General features: G+C 37.3%; 1 protein-coding gene and 1 long non-coding RNA gene across 3 annotated transcripts in view; one reads left to right on the top strand and one right to left on the bottom strand.

Annotated features, from left to right (window-relative positions):
- Nucleotides 1–23,627, bottom strand: part of LOC148076600 (uncharacterized) — a 201,489-nt gene that overhangs the window by 120,438 nt on the left and 57,424 nt on the right. The gene's annotated exons all lie outside the window — the stretch shown is intronic.
- Nucleotides 2,092–23,627, top strand: part of LOC148076603 (ephrin type-A receptor 6-like) — a 54,148-nt gene continuing 32,612 nt past the window's right edge. For both annotated transcript variants that reach the window (XM_087794007.1, XM_087794006.1), the window contains exons 1-6: nucleotides 2,092–2,658; nucleotides 11,456–11,520; nucleotides 17,854–17,982; nucleotides 18,430–18,579; nucleotides 19,898–20,059; nucleotides 20,132–20,360. In XM_087794007.1, coding sequence (XP_087650133.1) covers nucleotides 2,580–2,658; nucleotides 11,456–11,520; nucleotides 17,854–17,982; nucleotides 18,430–18,579; nucleotides 19,898–20,059; nucleotides 20,132–20,360 — 814 coding nt within the window. In that variant the 5' untranslated portion in view covers nucleotides 2,092–2,579. The remainder of the gene's footprint in view (nucleotides 2,659–11,455; nucleotides 11,521–17,853; nucleotides 17,983–18,429; nucleotides 18,580–19,897; nucleotides 20,060–20,131; nucleotides 20,361–23,627) is intronic.

Here is a 23,627-nt window from a genome sequence, read left to right as displayed (position 1 = left end):
TAAAAGTCAGTGTGCATTTTCTCACCCAACAAACACGGAGCTCATTTGAAAGCAACACTGTTTGTCTGGTCTCCTTCCTCCACTGTCACCAGAGATAGAAGCTTTACCAGACACATTATTATTCCTTTAACCACATAATCCAATGTATAACCTACATGATAGCAGAGAAGCATTTTAGAAGTCGAGTAATGGGTTCATATTTCCATCCATCTGCCCAGGGTGCCCGGCGCAATCAATACAGAGGAGAAGCCCGAGCGTGTGTTGTGTCTGATAGCCACTTTTGATCTGAAGTAGTACTCTGTGTTCATTTTACAGCGATAAAACATCAATAGAAATAGAAATAACACTGACTAAAATTTAGCACAACCTCTCAAGATTATTCAAGAACAAGAATGTTTAGTTCTATATGAATACAAATGAGGTGTTAGAGACGACATTTTTGTTTTTCTTTAGTCTGTTTGTTTTTCTGAATGTCTGACATTTAAGCAGTGGCTAAATGGAACGATGTTTGTTGAGAAAACATACATAAAGAAAAACGTCTGTAAAAGTCAGATCTAATAGGAGTCTCGCTTGGAGGAAGTCTGAGATGAACTGTTTGCACTTACGAAAATGTGTGTAACTCTGTGCTCACTATGTACACATTTACACACACGTATCAAGACAGCACATGTAGGTTTCTTTAAAAAAAGGTAAAAATAAAGAGTGGTAGTGCCGAGAACATTGAAACAAGAGCAACATTTATATAATTACCACCTGCTCTCATTATTCATCAGAATAAGGAACAGACGACAAGTATTGCCAGTATTTACATATAGAATATAATTTTAAAAATACTATATCAAAAAAGAATAACATTAAACAGTTGCACACTAAACGGGGCATAAACATTTTTACCAATAACCAATACTAAAACTGTAATGTTCTGGTCCACTTTTGTGCAGTTTTTATCTGTTATTATTAACATCGGTGTGCAGCATAATGTATTATTATAATTGCAAACTTAGTTGTAGTTTAGTTGCCTGTGTGTTAATGACACATTTACACGTTTTGCCCCAGTGACGAATGTTGTTGTGAGGATGGATAACTGGCTCATAGTAAAACACATAGAAGACAGATTAAGTGGGTCAGGATTGGCATTGGCTGGAATATTAAACATAGAGTGCCATCTAGTGGGCTTTGAAATTAAAACTGTTTCATAAAGTGTCAATTTATTGCCTGAAATGAAGGGAAAATGGATTTTTTATTATAATGGAAACATATTTAAGCTTTGGGTACAATTACACTTTTAGCAAAAAGGCTCCAGATTTGTTATATTTCACGTCATATTTTTGAACAAAAATCCAAATATCCATTAGTTATTTTGAATGAAAATAGTTAAAATACATTCTATTATATTAAATATTACATTATTTGAACATAATATCATCGCAGCAGCCACCCCAACCCCTCCACCTTCCCATCCAATCGTAGCAAGAGGCACTAAGTCTGGTTCTGCTCAAGGTTTCTGCCTTCTAAAAGTAAGTTTTTCCTCATCACTGTCACACTGTGATTCACTGTGATTGTTGATTCACTTGAATCTGTTTTTCTTTTCTCTGATATAGTCAGAGATTGTTGTTTCAGATGAAACTGTAAATTGTCTTGAGATACATTTGTTATACAAGACACTTTAAATAAATATTAAAGTGAATTGTACTGTAATTGGCATTTAGGATCACAGCGAGTCGTACATTGAAAAAATATAAAGAATTCTCAATGTTTGTATTATTGTTTAGAGTTACATTTTTTTCAATATACTAAGACATAACCAGGCTTTGTGTCACTATCACACACAGATAGAGCAAATTAGTTTGACATGTTTAAATTGTAACTGCAACTTAATGAAAGCCATTTATTTTTTTGGTTCATGAAACTAACTGAGTGTTGACGAGGAATCGAAGTAAATTTAAATGCAAGAAAGTAGAGATGATCTCCTTGAAAGTCGAACAGCGTTCAACCCTACCAAACTCGGAATGGATTTTCTGGTTGTTCCTCTGCGAGAGCATCATCGTGAGGGAGAGAGGGGGGTGAGGAAGGAAGGGAGGGTCGGGGGGAGGAAGATAGGGGAATGGGGGGCAGTCGTGCAGAGACACAGTCAGGGATGCTCTGGCGGAAAGTGATGCGGAAACTCCGGACTCCTCTTTTTTCCACCACCTCCGACTTTCAACTCTCTTTCCGCTCATCCGCGGCGAGGATGGGATGCGTTTGCTTTTGGGGCACTTTTTGAAAAAAATCGAGTCAGTCCGTAAAATCTGTGATTCTTTTTTCTTTCTTTTTTTTCCCAACTTGAGTTGAGGTCGTGGCGCGTCTGTGCGCAATGGCTGTAAAACGACGCGCACTTCATCGCCATGGAGCGGATCCTGACGCTTAGTTGACATTCAAAAAACAAACGGAAAAACTCGACTGGATGTGACGTTAAAGCTTCGCGGCCAAGACTTTCATGAAATCTCTGCTTATTTTTTTGTTCTTCTTCTTGCACTCGAGGGGGTTTATTTAGGAGTGTGAGCTGCGCCTGAGTTGAGAGCGCACCTTTCGACTCAACGATGCGCTCCGGAGGGAAATACTGTTTGGTTTTGTTCCTGCTCGAGAGCGTCCTGTCCGACCCAGGAACCAACAACCAAGGTCAGAACATTTTTTTTGGGGACGCAAATGACAACCTATATTTTTAACACGCAAATATTTTTTTGAAACACTTATGCAGTAACGCATTTTAAGTCAAAAATATGATTTATACATGTTGTATTTAATTATTCAACACTCACCTCAGCAACATTCAGTTTGAACCCATCATTGATATCCCAAACTGCAGTGAAGACATTCTATTTGGGGAAGAAAACGTTGGGAAAATACAGTTTTACCTACTACAAAATGTAGAATTCAATATGGAAAACTCGTTCCTTCCAGTGTATTGTATATGGATTTAACTGAAATACTTAGAACTACATTAAATGATGATGCTATATATTTTTACGCGAATAAAACACATCCAGAGAGCTTTTTAAACCGAGAAAATGCAAAAAAAAACATGACTGTTTTGGGAAAAACAACATGTAATTTGATACACAGACCAAGGAGTGAATGGTTTATTTTAGGCTATATATATATTTAATGGAAACACTGAAGCGAAACACAGAATGTCTTGTCTGCCTGTTGAGGTGAGGTAAATGTAGAGGAAAAATGCAGCACAAAAAGCTGTTTTCTCGCCTCATGACATGTGTTTGGATTCAGGGAACGCTGAAGAGGTTGTTGGAGGTAATTGGAAAGTTTTAATGTCCCATCTTCAAGGCTTTTCTGGGGTGTCTGGCTGTTCACTTTCCATCATAAGTAATAATGGCTCTGCTTAATGGGGCTTGATTGGTTGCTGCGGGACCATTCTAACACATACACTGAGGTTTTGGTTTGAGTGATTCAAAGGCACATTGGAGGCTGTTTTGGAAGTTAGAAACACAAACAGTAAAGGGAGGCTGATCTGAAACCGATGGAAAGGTGTGTTCCAGAATTCCTGTCACGGAAGTTTAGACCTGAAGGCTTTGAAAGGAAGAAACTCTTTAGAACTCCCTTCTGTTGAATGTCTTTGCTTTTCAGTCCAATGTTTCCATATTTATAATGTTTTCCGAATATAAAACTCGAGCCTCATCCTCATACAAAATCTGAAAAGTAGCTTAATATCTGCGTTTTTATCTGTTTCTGTTCATTACAATCCAAGGTTAAAAGATTTACAATAGAACTACGGTCTTTTTTTACTTTTCTTGCTATGAAAGTAACAGTACATTTTTTGAAAATTTGACCAGTCAATAAGGACAAGAAGTCATGCTTGAAAAAAACGTCTTAAAATGTAATTATTATTAATTATGTCTTTAGGGCTCAATTACAGCGCTGTTTTTCTCAAAAGTTATCGTGAATTGCTTTTCTCCTTAATTTAAAATACAATTTTAATAATTCCATCCCCTTTGTCTTCACTAATTGTTTCAAAAGTTTTCTGAAACCATATTTATAATAAACTGTGGTTTTCCCTTTTGATACAGCTATGTTGTGTAACACACTTTAACTTTAACTTCGGCAATGGTTTTAATCAAAATTTTAGCATTTCTTTGTTTTGTCTTTCTGGTGTCATGACCTTTTTTCTTCATGGTGATTTTCATAAAATCATTTTAATTCATGCAAACTCCTTCAGCTGAATAACAATTTCGCTGTTCTCATTTATGTCCTCCAGTTTCCTGCTGTCTCTGACCTTTTGGGATTCATTCTTCATCTCTTTCTCCAAGTTTTATTCAATTTTATCCGTTTGCCTTCAAGTAATTTTGCTGTTTTTGTTTGTGTTGGTGTATCTTTTTAACATCCTCTATCATTCTTCCTCTGGTGCTTCCTAAAATGGAACCACCCACTTGACTCTTGGCCTATAAATGATGGATATAAGATTTGAGATAAGCCGTTTATTGAAAAAATTAAAATAAAAAACCTAGAAACGGTTAAATTCAAAGTACTTTGTGAAAATAAAATACATTAACAATAATACATAAATCAAATAATTCCCCAACAATGTCCTAGCTCTGGATTTTTTTAATTTTTTTAATCAATTTAAAAACTACATCTCACCACTTATTGAAGCACATTGGAGCCATAATAACACAATGTGTTGCTTTTAATAAGAGCTGATGGAGGTTGTCTCTCTGTGTCCATGTGCCATTATTCCTGGAGCACAGAGAGCCGAATAACTCGTCCAATCCAAGGCTCTGTGTAACAATCCTGCACACAACAGCTAATAGCAATACGAGTCTACAATGGAGTGTGTGTCGGGCGTCCATTAGGCTTTATCTAATTTATAATTCTCAGCTGAAATTGGCCCTCGCGACCCTCCCTGTGCATGTTGAGGTCGACCGTGTGGCTTCAAGTTCCATTCAACCCTGAGCTCTTAGCTAGCGTTAAGAATTATTATTATTTTAATAAAAAGATCTCAACTTGCAATCAACACCAGTTTATTTCCAGGGAGACTTGAAACAGCATGAACAGAAAAAACGGATATTTATTAAGTTTCTCTTCGACGAGTCTTCAAACACCATCTTCATCTCACTTTATTATTAAATTTCAAAAATCGTGCATTGAAAATTTGCATTTAAGTGCTGAATGCACTCGGGAGAGCAGGCTAGAACTCCATCAGACAAATTACGGAAGATGTTTTGACGTCTCACTCCAACCCCTAAGACTGAGAGTGCACAGAGCGATCAGCCCCGGTCCAGAGTGCGTTCGTGTAAATGTCAGCCCCTGCACTGCCGCACAACCTCGGCCTTGTCCGGGCTCTACTATTTTTGATGGTTTTATTCTGACTCCGGCTTTTCCCAGGAGCTGGTGTTGTGGAAAAAAAAAAAACCCACATCAGTATTCCATGTCAGTTTCATTTAATATATGTGAGTTAGTGCACTTAAAATGCATCCCCAGACAGAGTGTCACCTGGGTAAATGCTTTCAATAATATTATCTGCTCTTGACATCTTCCACTGCGCACATTCATGAGGTCATACTCTGTGGATATATGACGTTCTGGATGCAGACTTTCAAAGCAGAGAGAAGCCGTTTTTTTTTTTTTTACCGGCAAAATGTCAAAGTCGTCCACAGTTGATGTGCCTTTGTGTCGGTGTTCCCGCTTCTCCCCCAGGCTCCTTCACTGTCTGCGGTGGCTGGTAAGTGAGAGGAAACACTTGGATCCTCTGAAACACAACAGCGCGAGGAGTTTCAAATGTTGCCCATCATTTTCTAAACTATTCTGCAACGTCCTTGAGCACCAACTTAGGTGGAATTGGATTTGTTCACACGAGCGTCTGCATGTGTTTTCTTTCATTTTCTGTGTCAATTAACAAAATCGTTGCTGACATTAGCTCCTCGTTGAATTACTGAATACACAGCGGTGCATTCACACACACACACACACACACACACACACTCTCTAAATGCTTGTTTTTTGTTATGAGGACTCGGCATCACAAGTGTCGTAGAGTGGCTCAGCTCGATGCTGCTGTAGGCTTTGATTGCACATATTTTAATGAGTGGTTTTACCCAAATTGCTCACTGAAAACAACAGGCTGGCGAAAGATAGCAGGTTGTGTTCCACATTTCAATGGTTGAAGATATTTCCTTTGAAAACCACGATTCATTTCATGTCTGAAAATACATCGTGATAATTCCCAGGTGTACTGAATACCATTTTCTATACAAAAGACATTTCATTGTCTTTGTATTAATCATTTTCTACAGATGAGTTTAGAGCCTGATCGAAGGGAGTGATTTATGATATTAAGAATGTGATCATAAGGTCTAAAAACATAAAGTAAATCTACATTTACAAATAAACATCGTACCATTAAAGTGAACTCTCTGATTACATTAAGTTGCGTTAAACACCAGGAAGTTTTTAACCTTAAGTATTCATTATTTCACAACTACTTCTAAGCTTTGGAACCATCTTCCTCTCTCTTTGCGCTTGATGGATCTACTGACTCCTTTAAGAAACATCTTAAGACATTCTTATTTGTTCAGGCTTTTCCTTGATTTTCTGGATTCTCCTGTGTTATTCTCGGTCTTATCTTGACCTTTAAAGTATATATTTTATTGAGTATTGTTTTGATTGTTTAAGCGCTTTGTGACCCTGGTCTGGACAAGAGCTCTATAAATATAAATTACTTACTTATTTACTTATTCCATTACCAGGGTTTTGGGCGGGGGGGGGGAAGACAATCCCAGCTGCTTAGGTTGAGAGTCAAGGGACAGTCCTGTAGTATCTTGGTTTTCCTAGGACTGCACTCCTCTGGACAGAGGTTATTTCTCCAGGGATGTGTTTTCCAGTCCATGTTGTTTTTCCAGGTTATTGCTCAAGATGGATTCCTCCACCGCGACGGCTTTATTCTGCTCCTTATCTATCATCACAATGCCTTGTCGGCTGTTCATTTTCTCAGTCTATATCGGGAAGATGCCGTAGAATCTTGGCTCGGTCATGTTCCACCCGCTTGGGATATGCTTCCTATCTTGACCTTGGGATCTCCAGGATGTTCTTGGACACTATTATGGCTACTTAGTTATGTTCCTGCCAGGATCTTTCACCCTGCTGTAAAGTACTGTTTCAGTTCCCTCTTAGCTCCGCCTGCACCTGGGTTCTTGCCCGGTGTCGGAGATCTGGGTCTTCTATCGCGCTGGTGCTCAAGGCCTGTTCCTGCACGACCATGATGTATCCTTCTGTGCTGTTCTTTGGTCCAGCCCCGCCTGGCTATTGGTAGGATTTGTTCAGATCAGCCACTTCAGCTTACTGGTGCAGGATAAACCCCGCGTGTGCAAATAGGGTGAGGTCCAGGGGTAACCCAGGACAGTCTGAAGAGTTGATGTCTTGATTTCTGCTTCTAGTGGCGTTTTGGTTATTGATAAAATGTTTGGAATTTGATTGACTGATTCACTGATGTGTGTTATCACAAATTTACATACATTTTAAATGTAATATTATGATTTAAATATTCTCAAATTATATAATGGGTAACTGAGGAAACGTTAGTTATTTACTTTATTTCTGTTGCATTCTTCACTTACGAAATCTAAGGGCAACAAATAAACAGAATGAATAATGAAGAATAAATCAACTAACTACCAATTCACACAGCTATTAATGAACTAATGGTCAATTTCCGTGTTTTAATTAATCCAGATGATGGTAATAAACCAACCAACTAAAGAAGTAATTTCGGCAGCAAAGGATATTGGTCAACTGGGATCTAAGAACATCCACAGTATAACTACTGCTGAAAAACACATGATTAAATGGGAGAGCACAGACCTCTGTTTATCCACTCATTTACATCCATTCTCTAATGTATTGCTTTTTTTAATCAACATTATTAACATTTATTTTATCTATGTCATCATTTAGCATTTGAAATACCCTTTAAATAAGCTTTTGTTGTTGTTGTGGAACTTACAGTAGCCATGAACAAGAACTAGAGAATAAGCTCTGTTTGCAACACAAAGACGAACACATCTTCAAATGATTTGTGGATCCAGATGGTAATTCAAACCATGTCAACATGTGCTCATCAGGAGCTAATAATCAAACTATGAATCTCTCTGATCAACCAAGAAAGAAAAGATAAAATAAGTAAACAAACATAATTAATCTACAAAGTCAACCACGGAGGATCATTATGAATATGCTTTGAACTGAATGACTTGACCAGAGAATGAGGGATCAAAGCAAAAACAAAAACTAATGAACTAACATGGAATGTAAGTCGCTAGGCAACATGATAACAAAGAGCCTGGGCTAGCACTGCAGCAGACCCATCAAATTATGGAGTCAGAGTCTGACACATACCTTAGGCAAAATTGTCACAAACTTTTGATGCCCCGACTACTGAACCCTCTGGAGGAAACTTCTCTCTGAGGTGTGTGATGGTGGAACTGGCACAAATGTGAACTCGGTGAGATACAGGCTCCATCCAGCCGCAGCTGTGCCCCAGAAACACAGCTGAAAATCACAAGTCGCTCAGTTTCTCCCAAGATTCCGCTGTAATTGTCACTTGTTATGCAGGGTTTATATGAGTTAGCGTCTTGTCGGGCGCACACCCCTTCACCCGCCTACCCTCCACGATTGCTTCTGTGCTTATTGAAGTCTTACTCAGACTGAGGAAGCTTATATTGCGTGAGGTAACATCTGCGTCTTCTGTCTCGAGTGATGGGGGCGATATTGGTGTCAGTGTTTCCTCACACTACGCATATATTTGTTTTTAAATGCTGCGTATATTTTAGGGTTTGCCACAACCTAGGCTAGCGATAGCGATTGACTCTTGTGAGCGCCACATTATGAGCTGTCACTATTGTTGGTGACCATCAATTTAAATTTAAGGAAAAAATAAATGTTTTTAAAAAAAAAGCCTGCCTTAACACTAGAAGTCCCAGCACTTTTCTGTTTTACCTATAAATCCCAAAGTGCAGCCAATCTGCTGGACACCACCTGTGGAGACTCATTTTGTTATGTAAATGAAGCGGTCATTGTCGCACCACAGGAGGGAACGTGCTGAGAGTGAGTAGGGGTAGGGGGTGGCAGTTCAATAATAACCTGGCAAGGTAAATCTTATAAAAATATAAAGTGGGGAGAAAATATGATATCCAAAGGTTAAGGAAGATGTGAAAACGTTTTATTGTAGCATTAAATAGTATTAAAAAAAATAAATGTAATCATATCTTGTTTACATTATTATTGAAATATTTGGATTTAAATATTCTCAAATAATATAATATTAGTGTAATAGTGTAACTAAGGAAATCTTACTTTATTTACTTTTTTATCAATTCATGTTGAGGAACGGAGGTACTTAAAAAAATAAATCAAATAAAAAAAATGTTTGACTTGAATTAAGAATACATTAGTAATGTATGGTAGGAGGTAACAAATGATCCTTTTTAATTTCTGATAAGGGCTCATGAATATAGTCCAAGGGACGCATGTGGCCCCAAACGCGCACTTTGCCAAGATCTATGTTATGGTCAAAAGATTTTCCTGAATGTAAATGTTTGTGTCTTCGCACGTGAAACATTATCCCGGTGGAAATCTAACTTCTGGTCGGCTCCTTTGACATTACTGGATGCATAAAGCAACACGCTTGTTTTGGTTTAAACATCCGCATTAATCTTTTGTAGAAAGTCACTCTATCTCACTGACCTCCTTTAGAAGAGCCGCGAGGACGTCTTATTATAATTCAGTCATTAATTAGCAGCAGGGGATCAAGACTAAATGAACTCTGTAAATACTGAAGAGGCTCATTTAGTCTTGCGAGTTGATCTTAGTCGATGTGTTTTTCTACCTCTTTTAAGTTTTCCAAAGAAATGTACTTCCGCGAGGTGAGAGTAACAAGTTGACTGAAGACGTGACTCATTGTTCGGAGGTTTCCTACGTAGAGAGATCGTAATTAACTGCCGGAGTAGAGACGGGGGGAATTGTACATTTATCATCACAAATTGGCCCCGGGGATCCGGGCAAGGACCAGATAATGTCTCTTTTCTTGTTTAAATCGTGACCAGAGTGCAGACGGTGCAACATTACTGCACTGGTATATTCATTGTGTGTTGGCGAGAAGATAAAGGGACACTTGTTTAAGAGCCAGCATTAATATGACGTGTATATTTCCAGAATGTCAGACATGTAAAAGCCTTTTTGTCTCTAATTTCCTTTACTTAAGGACAAGATTTATTGTTAAAATAGTTTTAATTACATGTGGAGGGAAAAAAACACATTAAATGTCTGTTAAGTAAATATTTACTACAAGTGATATCAATAAATGTTGCCTTTTCCTGAAATGTTATCTAATTAAACTATCTTGAATGAACTTTTGTTGTTCTACCATCCATCTTCATTTCCTTTACCTAGTATATTCCTGACTATCATTCATTATCCAACAAATCGCCTGCTTCATTTCCACTCCTCCGAACCATCTGGCCGACCAAACTTTTACTCCAAGTCTCTCCACATGAACTGAAGTAACTATATCATACCTTCTGATGCACTCAATTCTATTTTTGACTTCCTAGTGGCTTCCTGAGCTTCTTCAACTCGGACTCTTCTAACTCTGGTCAGCACATTTTTGCTGTAATATGTCCTAAAAACCTCTTCATGTAACCAATACCTTTTCCAGACCACCATTGGCTTCTGAGAAAGAAACATTGATGGAGTCTGCTGGCAACAATCAGGACAAATAGCAAATAAATCACATCAATCATTTCACAATTTCATGTTTCAGTGGAAGGTTGGCAACATAATGGTCTCTCTTCTTATTTTCTTTCACTGTGTGAGAGTGTGGCCGACAAGTCTCACTACTGTCCAATGAAGATACAATTCACTTATGTCAAAGATCACTTCCCTCTTGCCTGCACTCTCTTCTTCTCCTCTAAAAATACCCATCTCATTCCTTTTCTCCATCAATCAATGTCTCAGTAAGAAAGTGTTCAAGTTACAGTACAAATTACCTGTGAATGTATTTACAGCGAATGAAATCGTCTTTACTTTGGAAACATGTTGTTGTGTTTGTATTAAATTAGAGACAAGTCTCTCTTTAACGTGATAAATCTTGCCGGTAATGGGGGGGGGGCGGATCTTTGTTGTGTTGTACTTTTCTAAGAGCCGCTATTTCATAGATGGTTGAATCTCATAAAAAAGCATCACAGCTTTGTCAGCTCAGCATTGACAGCTTGATAAGTATTGTCTGTCCACCAGCTTTTTGTCGCCTCCATCTCTTTCAAATTCACCGTGCTTTCTCCTTTACCACCCCCACCCCCCCATCCCCCCCATCACCCTCCTGTCAGTCCATTTTCGCTCATATGTTGCCTGGTCAACAAAAAAAAACTTTTGTTACTCCATTTAAGCTGACATTCTCTTCACCTTTTCTCCACAGTGATTCTGCTGGACACCACGGCGGTGCTGGGCGAGCTGGACTGGAAGACGTATCCTGTTAATGGGGTGAGAGATTTTAGCGCTATGTTTTAAAAAAATGGGTGTTCTTCGCTTATGACCCTTACATTTAAGAATAAGTTTTTTCTGTAGGATGCCAGGATGTAGTCGACAGCTTGTCAATCAGTTGGAAATATTGACACGAGCTGCTGAAGGTTAAGTAACCACCTGTCTAGGCAGATGTGTGTTTGAATGGTTGTCTCTCTGGAAACTCGTCCTTCACATCGCGAAAAAAACCCTGTTATGAAACAACAATTTCTTATATTCGTATAAGACATGTATTCCTTTTGTATGACAGTAAATCCAACTGGGGACACCACAATTATTTCTGCATGTATTTCAGTTATATTTTCCTTATTAAAATTTTGTTAATTTTGTGTGGTGTCATTGTGAATTTGGATCATTTTTGTCCAATTTTATGTGTTGTCTTATCTTTGAAGCTCTTCTAATGTGATGCAATGTATTCCTGGAAAATCCGACATTATATTTATATTAGTAGTTAAATAATGTTAACTCATGTCACGCAAGTATTGCACACTTTCTTTCAGGCCCTGACACAGTGAGCATTTTGACACCTCGCCTGATTGAGTTTGACTCCCACCATTTTCAGACACAGGGTTTTCAAACTTGCAGCTTGGAGTACATGAGCAACCCACAGAAATTCACGAAACAACTTTCTCCATTTGTGGCCCAATCTTGACAATAATTTCCCTCTGGTGGCCCCCAGAAGTTTAAGAGTCAAGATCAAAGTTGTTAAAGTGCTTTTGTTATCATCTCATTAGAAAAACAAGGCTAACACCATTAGCTGAAGATGATTCTGGACTACTTAGGAACAAAAGTGTTGGGGAATTAGGTCAAATGCCTAAATATATATATTTTTAAAATGGTTGAGGTTTTGCATAAGAAGTCCGATACATATTAAAATAATTGTTAATATCGAGGGACAACAAGCCCAAAATCGTACTTCATTTTTTACCTCATCTGTCAACGATATTCAGACACATTTCCTGTTACAAAAGGATAATTAAACCAACTGGAGTTTCATATTTCATGATCTACTACTAATTCAACAAGAGTCTGATATCTAAAAAACTTCTGAAATAAATGTTTAATCCCAACTTAATACACAGGATTCTTCTCTAAATGAAGGCGTAACATGGATCTAATATGTGATAATGGATCGAGCTTTGCCGTGAACTATTTTGTCTCATTTAGGCGAACATTTCATCTGGGAATCCACATCTGCCAACCGATACTTGGGGTTAATTTTGTGATGCTCCCTCTTGGCGGGGGAAACGAAAGCGAGATTGTTGTGTTTTCTGGCTGTTATTACGGCTGTAATGAATCCTCTGGAGCGAGTCCAAGGAAGACGAGCACGACAGTGACAGTTTTCAATCCACCCGGATTCAAACAGCTGCCCGTGGAAAGAGACTTTTCTTTATATGTAGAAATAAACCACAACAACAGCCGCGTCAGATCAATAGTTAATTACTAGTACATGAATGTAATTATGTTTCTGTAATACTTCCTCTCCTCCCTGTAGGGACAGATGACAAATTGCTCTGCCAACTTCTAAATTTGAGTTCTATTACTGTAAACATCCGAGCTTTGATTCATTACAAGCATACGAATTGACCAAGAATGATTTGAAAAAATGTTATTTTCATGGTGAACTTTATTGTACTTCATTATGCAATTAGTGGCTAATTTATATATTTTACCAGACTAGGTTACCGCTGTGTAAATATCCTGGTACTAATATATCAAATAAATGTGGAAGTAGTTTGTAAAAATGGGACATTTTTTATTTCCATCCATTTTTTTTATAGTTTTTATGTCACTCTTGGTATTTAACACAATTAAACGTAATTAATGAAATGAAAAAAAAATGATCTCCATTGGTGGGAAATCTGTTCTTTTATAACCTATAATATCTTCACCTGAGGGTTAAAAGGGCTGGAATAAAAAAAATGCATAGACACAGTTTTTATGTAACAGCCAGCTGTAAGAGTTGCATCTTAAGGAATTGCTATAGAGAACCCATTAGTTTCCTCGACTCATAGAATATAACATATATAAGTGAAAGCGAACCCGATGAAAATCCATATGATTTTCTGTGTTTGAGAAACTAGCATGAATTGACTCTCATCCCCTGCTGAGCTTGGATTATAGTCAACTGTAGCAACTGTCAATTTACCTCATCATCTTGACTTCTAATGTAAAGTTATAGACGAAAAAAAACCCTCTTTGTTTGCCTTTCTTCTCTGTTAAAATAAATAAATAAAACAACAGAAGAAACACACAACTGTTTAAGCGCTTTGTGACCCTGGTCTGGAAAAGCGCTATACAAATAAAAATTACTTACTTACTTACTTACAACAAACAACATGTATTTCACTGCTTTTTCAAATATAAGAGACGTTTATTAATTATTATCTCACAAGTTCATCGATATTTTAAAATAAAATGTAAAATGAATTTACATGCGTACAAATAAACATTTAATCAAAGCCTATAGCAATTGAAAATCCACATTTTTCAATACAATATGACTGTATGTTTATATGAATAAGAATATACAGAAAAAAAATCTTGAATTAAATAAAAAGTATGTGTTACTTGTGATTTATTAGCTTCAAATTTGTCCCCAAAAAAACACAATTGAAAAGTTTTCTCTTTGAGACACCAGAAAGGAAATGATTATTCAAACAACTTATTATTATTTAAATGTAACGTTGCATCTGTTTGAGAGTTGGAGTCCCTGATAGATTCCGTGCCCCGGTCTAATGACCTGCTGGTTAATGGGCACAGCGATTAGCAGGTGCATTTCTGCTGCGGCTCATCCTTCAAATGCACAAGGTTTACGTTCATTTATTTATTCCTCCTGCACTGAACCGTGCCACATCCCAGAGGGCCATTTTGGAACACTGAGGCACACGGAGTAACAAATCACCATTGTTTTTACTGTTTGCATGCATAATGTTAGCAATTACTTAACGCTGATCTCATGCAAACCTGAAAATCCTGCTCTTTTTTTTTTTAAGGATATTCGTCTTTTCTAAGCAGTTTAGGAAGTACATAAAATGTATGGTTGTTCAGTTAAAGGAAGATTGTGGGGTATTTATCTTACATGACTTTGTCAATTGATTGCACTGACTTCGAGTCGCGGTAGAAATGGAAACAGAATGCAGCTGTGTTGAAAAAAATCATTAGACTTGTTCACTCAAAACAACTCTATAGCCCTGTTTATGTTATTTGTATATTAACAAATGATACATAGAGTCAATGTAACATTAACTAAATGCCATTGACTGTTATTAAAACAAGCCTAATTGCATTTAAGTTCATTATAAAACTTAAAATGAATCATCTATTGATCCTGAAAGCACAAAAGATACGAGCAAGAAACCGTAACGCTGAGTCGGCAGGAGCCCTGGGCTGCTTTCTCTACTACGAGATGGTCCCCTATAGAGTTTTTCTTTTATTCACTAGTTTACGGGCTTATACTGTGAGTAAACTTGACTGAAACAAGCGTCTATATAGGTCAAGAGTGACGGGCTTATATTACTTAAGAGTTAATCCTGTCTTTTTTTTATGGATCTTTGTCTTTTTTAAGCAGGAAATTCATACACTGGGCATATACTGTATGTTGTTCAGTTAAAAGGAGATTTTAAAGGATTCATCCTTCAATGAATTTGTCAATCGCACTGACTTTTATAGCCACAGGAGAAAAATAAACAAAATGCAGCTGTGTTGAATAATGTCAATGTTACATTAACTAAAGGCCATTGACTGATATTAAAACAAGCTAAATTTCACTTAAATAGAAAACTGAAGATAAAATCATCCTTTAATACTTTTTTTTAACATTAACAGACCGACCTTCAGGTACAAATCGAAAAATAGCAGGACTGTAAAAACAAACAAACGATAAGTGCAAGAAACCGTAACGCTGAGTCAGCAGGAGCCCTGGGCTGGTTTCTCTACCACGAGATGCTCCCCTATAGAGTTTGAGTTTGAACTTCTATTCACTAGTTTACAGGCTTATACTGTGAGTAAACTTGACAGGCTTATATTACCTAATAAATAAAAACCTCTCAGACAGTAATTATACAAACATATAAAATGAAATTAATGTTCCATTCAAATGCCTCACAGACCGGGAGCTGAAGTTCTTTAACTGGCTTCCTTGATGTGACGCAGTCGTTCAATAAAATAAAATCTGTCTTATTCTATCGACCATCCTTTTCTCGTTGTCTTTGCCAGGTCCTCTCCGTGATTCAATGTCATATAAATAGTTAATCTTACATGTATTTCGTCCTACAATGCTCTTCAGAGTCGGCTTTGGACCCCCTGCGGTCTGATGGTTAGTTCCTTCGCCAGGTTTCCCCGATGATGGTACTGCTTATAATTTTATTTCATTAATATTTGGTGTTCAAGACCAAACAAAACTCAAGATCAACTCCTGCAAATAAAGACAAACCTCATGTCTATACTATTTTTCCAGACTATTATAAGAATATTATACAACTCTTGCTTAACTTAACAATTTAAAATGTTGTTATAGGGTTTATATATGAATATATATGTATTTTGTGTAAGGATATTTACTTCTTTCTACTCCTTTTTTGAGCTAGAGGATTTTTTTGATTTTTTTTATCTTCTTTTTTGTTTAATAGGTGTTTTGTTATTTTGTATGTACAGATAATTTGCTCTTCTTTTGTTTGAAAAAGTTTATTCAGTCATTCAAAGTTTATAAAGTCATTTGTTTCCCCCGCAACGATTCCTAAGAGTGCAGAGTGCTGTGATAGTGTTATAGCTTTGTGGTCGACCACAATAGTATTCCACCTTATTCACACAAACAGAGCTGCGTTATCTAAGAAAACACAAGAGAATTACTTTTCAGGTCTTATCAGGATCAGTGCAATGCTTGCAGAATGATTCTCTTTGGTCCGGCCAGACAGTCCAGCCCAGAGTTATCGCTTTCATACTCAAATAAAAATACATCTTAACCTGAAAAAAATGAGCTGCAACTTGAGCACATTTCACTTTATTTCTGCCAGTTATTTTCCATCATCCGTATTTTGATTGATACAAACACACGGGAAAGCAGAGGTTAGTTTCAAAGCACAGCTTTTCTTTATGATGGACTTGAATGGCAGATCATCTGTTTGTGGCTCCTTCTGCACCATCAACAATAATCTCTATTTTTATCAACCTTTTTTTAACCAGAAAAGTTCCACTAAGATCTACAGATTTATTTCTCAAGATGAGGTTTACACACAACCCAGCTTCACATTCCACATTTCATACTAAATTAATTACAAATTGTAAAATAACAGATTATTTCAAACCGTTATCACATCTTATTTATAACATTCTGCCATCTCAGAAAAGATCTTCCACATAAAAGTGTTTTATATACATTGATAAGTCAGGTATGCAGGTTGGTTTTATGTAGGATCTCAGGAAAATAAATGAATATATAGAAACCGTAGTAATTACAAATGAAGAAGATTGAATTTTAAAATCAAATAATCCCTTTAAGAGAAGTGATATATGGATAATGGATAATGGGCTTTACAAAGTGCTGGATCTTGAATTCTTGAAATCAATCTAATTTAAATTGTTTTTAAAATAATATTAATTGAGTTAAAACGCGATCTATATATATGAATTTGAATCTAATTATGGAATTGTTCTTTATTTATATTAAAAAAATGTAGATTTGTTTTAATTGGACGTGTTTAATTTTGAATTAAAGTCTTGAAATGTGGCGTAATTAGAATGCTATACATACAATTTAAAATTACATCAAAATTGGACATTTTTGAATGTAAACGGGAGAATAGGGGACGACTCTGCCTCCCTTGTGTCCCCCTAAAACCTCAGTAATTAATATCCTATATTTTATGCAATTGATAGGTAATTACTATATTATGTTTAATTGTTTTACACTATATTATGTTCAATCGCCAGAGATCATCACGCTGCTTTGCACGTTTGAGTCTTGTGTGTGTTTAGCAGCCGCTGGGTCTTGATTCCCTGCTGGGTTCAGAGGTCTGCAGAAAGACATTCTGTCAATAAACGTTAGGGATTTTGAAGCTCTGATCATTACCGGGTTAGAGAAGAGCAGACAAACGAGTCCGGCTGATGTAACAGCTTGAAAACGCTCTCAAGCATCGTGCTTCTGCCTAAATGAAGATGCACCACGAGCGATAGACAAACCTGAGAAGGGATCTCATGGAAATGTTACAGCGTATTTCCAACATGAAAATATATTGACCTAACATAATAATAACAGGACTGAATCCAGAGTTTCACGTTCTTTCTGTTCTCCAGTGGGATGCCATCACAGAGATGGACGAGCTGAACCGGCCGATCCACACCTTTCAAGTTTGTCACGTGATGGAGCCGAACCAGAACAACTGGCTTCGGTCCGGATGGATCCAGCGTCAGGCGGCGCAGAGGGTCTGCACTCATTCACGTACCTTTAAATTCAGCTGCCCGCGTATCAGCTGCCGTGTGGAAAGTCAAGAGTGTCCTTTTGTAGATTCCACGCTGCAAGAAAACCTATAAAGCATTTTTATTGTTTCTATTAGTGCCTCAGTTGTTGAAATGTACTATGAGGGGAAATTGAAATTGATTTATAAATGCAATTTATTAAGTTAGGTTCAAGAAAAACATTCATATTTGTAATTTCCTTGAATTCTAAAGATAGGAATGTATATTCAGATATATATGGGCGTCCAGATTGCTATTCCCCTTTCTATATTTATATATAATGTTAAAAATACTTCCTCATTTCTTATCAAAATAAAGCATACATAAAAGATTCCAACTGTAGCCCCAGTCAATGTAACCCCTGTCTGTTTTTCGGTATAATTATTCCTGACGTGTATTTCTATTCTCGCCCAGGTGTATGTGGAGCTGCGTTTCACACTGAGAGACTGCAACTCTATACCGTGGGTGTCTGGAACGTGTAAGGAAACTTTCAACCTCTTCTACCTGCAGACAGATGACCCACTTCCTGCAGGGACAAGGTTTCGCCCGACAGATTACGCCAAGGTTGGTGTCTAAACTTTGTGCTTTTATAAAGTCCAACTGAGCTAATTCATACAGTACATTCAGTCACAACATAAAAAAAATATATCACTTACAGAAATACTTATAAGGATGGCTTTGTGTCTATTTCACAAACTTTCTAAGATTTATGTAACAAGAGTCTTAATAAAAGTGTTAAAGATGAAATGCTACATGTTTGTTAATGTATCTTGAAACACTTTTGGGTCATTTTTAACGATAGAAATGACAATTTTTCACCATGTTTAGATACAATTGTCACTTATAAAATATTTTAATTAAAATTATGATCACGTCTTGGAGCATAAACTATGTTTAAAAATCAAACTGCTTGATGAGCCAAGGTCAATTAGATCGATCATATATTTTGTGGCAGTTAGATTACCATGATAAGTGCAGGTTCGAGTAGTTAGCAAACAGAAGCAAAAGTACAAAATTTAATATAGATAACAGTCCAAATAGTCCAAATAAATACAACAACAAAAGTCCAATATCGCTAATGGGACTAGTCCAATATGTAAGGATTCCAAAAAACCTAAACTTCCACCCATCTGCGGAAATAACCGGAAATAAAAGACACAAACCTGGTGGTTGAAGTAGGTTATCGGTCTTGTTTGCAGATGAGTTCCAGTTGTGTGCCATTAGTTAAGCTCAGAAGAATGGAGACAGGAAGTGAAAGAACAAAATAAAATGGAACGTAACATAGGATCAGACATTTATATAAAATATAAATATGGAATGTTTTAAAATGAACTTCCATAACATGTCAATGCATCTCATCCTGATGATGTTTTGAATTTATTACATAATAAAGTTCTCCGTCTGAAATCTTGTCGAATGAGAGGTTACGAGAGCAGAGTCCATTACTACTTAATAATGGCTTCACTCCTCCTCCAGCCAGCTGTAATCACACCCGCTTTGTTTATAGAACGAGTCCCTTGGAGGCTTCCAGGATAGATAACATGCTGTGAAGTTTGACCAATCACAGAAGAGTGGGTGTGGTTATGGTAAACAAGATTTAATCTTCAGAAAAACTTAGTGTTGTCAGTGGGCGGGGCTTAAGCTCATTTTCTAAAGTAAATATTTCTATGAAAAGAGAGGTTTTTACAAACAGACACATACTGATGATACCATAGACGTCCAATATCTATTTAAGACACACTAAATAAATATTAACAGGTTAATAACTAATTTTAACAACCAGATTTACAAGCTCGGAGATGGATTTTCTGCCCACGAAGATAGTGGATGAACCTTAATGAGATGCTGTGCTTGAATCAATCAATCATTGTTTTTTTTAAAGGTTGACACCATTGCAGCAGACGAGAGTTTCACGCAGACAGATCTCGGAGATCGTGTTCTACGTCTCAACACGGAGGTCAGGGAGGTGGGTCCGGTGTCGAAGCGGGGATTCTACTTGGCCTTCCAGGATGTGGGCGCCTGTATCGCCCTCGTGTCCGTGAGGGTCAGTCAGCCGATAAGACTCAAAAGCGTTCCCCTGGAGAGACGGAATTCAAATGTCCTCTTTTCCGACCAGGTCTTCTTCAAACGCTGCCCATCCACCGTTCGGAACTTGGCGGTCTTCCCCGAGACCGTCCCCCACACGGACTCGTCCTCCCTGGTGGAGGTGAGGGGGGCTTGCGTGGAGAACGCCGAGGAGAGAGAGACCCCCAAACTCTACTGCGGCGCCGACGGGGCCTGGCTGGTACCGCTGGGTCACTGCGTGTGCAGCATCGGACACGAGGAGATGGACGGGTACTGCCGAGGTGAGGGCCTAGCTTTCTTCTGAGGCTTTTATTCGTGAGAGGAAGATGAAGCTCCCACATCCACACGTTCAAGTTCACTGGACTGTGATTTCCCGCCCCCTGTCCCAGTCCTGTCCCCTTCCTTTAATCAACATCTCAAATCATCTCTCCTCAGCCCCCATCACTTTCTCCTTCTTATTTACCCTCCACTTGCTCTGCTGCTCCCTTTAAGAAACAAGTGTGTCAGCCACTGTTATGACACTTTCAAGTCATTTATTTGTCCTGCATGAATACCTCCCTGGGATTAGTTGTTCAAATTAGAAAGTTAATTTGAGAGTCTCTGAAGGTCTTCAATGCAGAGAAACCTTTATGCGCTCGGCCCAGTTCACACTTTAAATGTAGTCTTCGACGGGTTCTGCATCGATGGTTGAGTTTATTTAATTATGTTTTCAGCATCAATAACCATGAGACTTAAAGGGCAACTAATGTGTTGATTTAAGTGTATCTTAAATGGATCTCGGACCTCTATTGTACTCATTGTATGTGTTTAGCTGAAATGTTTGCATGAGAAACTGTGCTTAAGCCCCGCCCACTGAAAATGCATTGTAAGTAAGTTAGTAAGTAAGTAATTTTTATTTATATAGCGCTTTTCCAGACCAGGGTCACAAAGCGCTTAAACAATCAAAACAATACTCAAAAAAGTACATACTTTAAAGATCAAGATAATACTGAGAACAACACAGGAGTTCCAGAAAATCAAGGAAAAGTGTGAACAAATAGAAACGTCTTAAGATGTTTCTTAAAGGAGTCAGTAGACTCCATCGAGCACAAACAGAGAGGAAGATCGTTCCAAAGCTTAGGAGCAACAGCCTGAAAAGATTTCTCTCCTCTGGTCCTGAACCGTGTTCAGGAACCATCAGTAGATTCTGATCCACAGACCTCAGAGCCCGAGCTGGGGTGTAAGGCTGGATCAGATCAGTGATGTATGGAGGAGTCTGACCATGAATAGATCTGAAAGTAAGAACCAGAATTTTAGGGTTTTAGGTTCGGAGAAATGTGAGTTCTTCTACTAGAGCGGGTCAGAATTCTCGCTGCAGAGTTCTGAATCAACTGCAGGCGAGACAACTCCTTCTTGTTAAGACATGAAAACAAACTGTTACAATAGTCCAGACGAGAAGAAACAAACGCATGGATTATTGTCACACCCACTCTGCTAGCATTGAGGTAGGTCACCGCGCGTCATCAATCCCTGAAGCCTCCATGGGCGGGATAACAGCTGGCTGGAGGAGGAGAAAAGCTTTATTACGATATAATGGACTCTGCTCTCGTAACCTCTCGTTCGCTGATATTTTCAGACTTTATAAAGTAATTACTAACTTCATCTTGGAGAGGAAGACTTCAACAAGTTGTATCTGGAATGTAGCATCTTGTTTACTGTTAAAATTGGTGCAAAGTGTTGGAGATAAATCAGAGAAAAGCCTATAAATTGATTTTTTTTTAATTGGTTTCGCTGCTACAGAAGTAAACTTGTTAACTTTCTTACCTGGAACAGCATATATTAGGACTTGAAACAAAACGTCAAAAAATGGAACAGTGGAAAGAATGATGGTTCCTTTTGCATACAGACAAGACAAGCCCGGATAAATATGACATTATTTTTGAAAGAACGATAGATAAAAAACTGAGACACTGCATACCGCCATCAAGTTCTTATTTCAAATTACTTGATTGAAATATTTTAAAAAGATGAAATCAAAAAAATAATCAACTCAAGAATTGTGTTTCATAATCTAACAACCCATAAAGCATGAATAATTAACGGTGACACAGTTTGACACATACTGAATACTGTATTCTCTGAAAGCGATCATGCTGTTGAAGATTTCTTTTAAGGAACATGTTAGACCATGTCAAGCCATTAATAATAATATCAAAGTCACATTTGTAATTAAGTATCAAGTGGCTGAGCTCCGACTTTGAAACACCTGTCAATTCCATTTAATAATTTTCTGCTCTTATAAATGCATTTATATAATCGTAGAAGTAAAGTAAAAAGTTTCTTACCATATCATGTAACTAGTTTCATCTGAAATGTGAAAAGTGTTTTCACAGCAGTATTTCCAGGCTTCAAATATTTCTCTACAGCTGCTTTATTGTTCTTTGGCTCAATTCTGGCTTCACAATTTCACTGATGTTGCTAAACACTGTTGAGGCCTGTCACTGAGTAACCTACTTGCACGTCCTACATCTTACCCTGTGAGTAGATGATTTAAAAAGCAATTCAGACAGAAAAAATGATATTTTGAGTAAATTATTAAGCTATTCTACATCTGGGAAATTTTCTATAAACTAGATTAACTTAATGCAAAATGTATATAAACATAGGATAAATAAAAAAATATTTATAGCAGGTTTCTGGAAACATATTTGCAGTGAAATTAGGGTCACACTGATAATGGGGAAAACTTTTTAACTCTTAATAATCTTTTTATTAATATGTTTATTGACAGCAAATTATCCACTTATTGCCTTCTTTAAAGTTCTCACTCACAACATGTTCATTGTGACTATATTATGCCCTTAATAACAATTAGGAGATACTGGTTATTAAAGAAATAAAGAAGTACTTACATATGAACTTTGATGATGAACTAGCTTCTCTCGACTTACCGCTTTTAACCCTGCAAATTTGTGAAGAGACGTGAATGATCCTTAATAATATTGTCCCTTCTAATAGAAAAAACTAAAATACACAAGTATTTATAGCATTGTTATTACTGAAAAATGTGTCTTTGTAATTGTTAATATATATGGTCATTAGGACACTGTTAATACTTATAGATTAGATCAGTGTAAAACATCTTTGAATTGTTACGGTCAAAATACTTGAATAAAGTATAAACAAGCTGCCAATAAAGATTAGGGAACATGTTGACAATTACAAAGACTAATTTTCGAGTAATAAGGGTGATATTAGTAGTTGTAAATGAGTGTTTTATTATTTGGGGAAATGACAATTTTACTGTATCGATCACCTAGAAAAGAGGTTGGCAACCTTTACCACTCAAAGACCCATTTGGACCCGTTTCCGACAAGGAAAAAACCCTCGGAGCAGAAAAAAACTCTTTGACTTTAAAATTAAATATAATTCCATTTATGTTCACTTTCTCTTCTTGCCTTAATGCTATAAAGAAATAAACTCTATACAAAACATTAGTCAGTGATCTCAAAATTCAAACTTTGGTTGCTTTGGTGCTGGCCTGTAATGTCCATCTTCTATTGAAGCCT

Source organism: Callionymus lyra, chromosome 6, assembly GCF_982586985.1.
Source record: "Callionymus lyra chromosome 6, fCalLyr1.hap1.1, whole genome shotgun sequence".
NCBI classification, from domain to species: Eukaryota; Metazoa; Chordata; class Actinopteri; order Syngnathiformes; family Callionymidae; genus Callionymus; species Callionymus lyra.
Note: the sequence above shows the minus strand (reverse complement) of the source record. Positions and strands in the feature narration are given on the sequence as shown.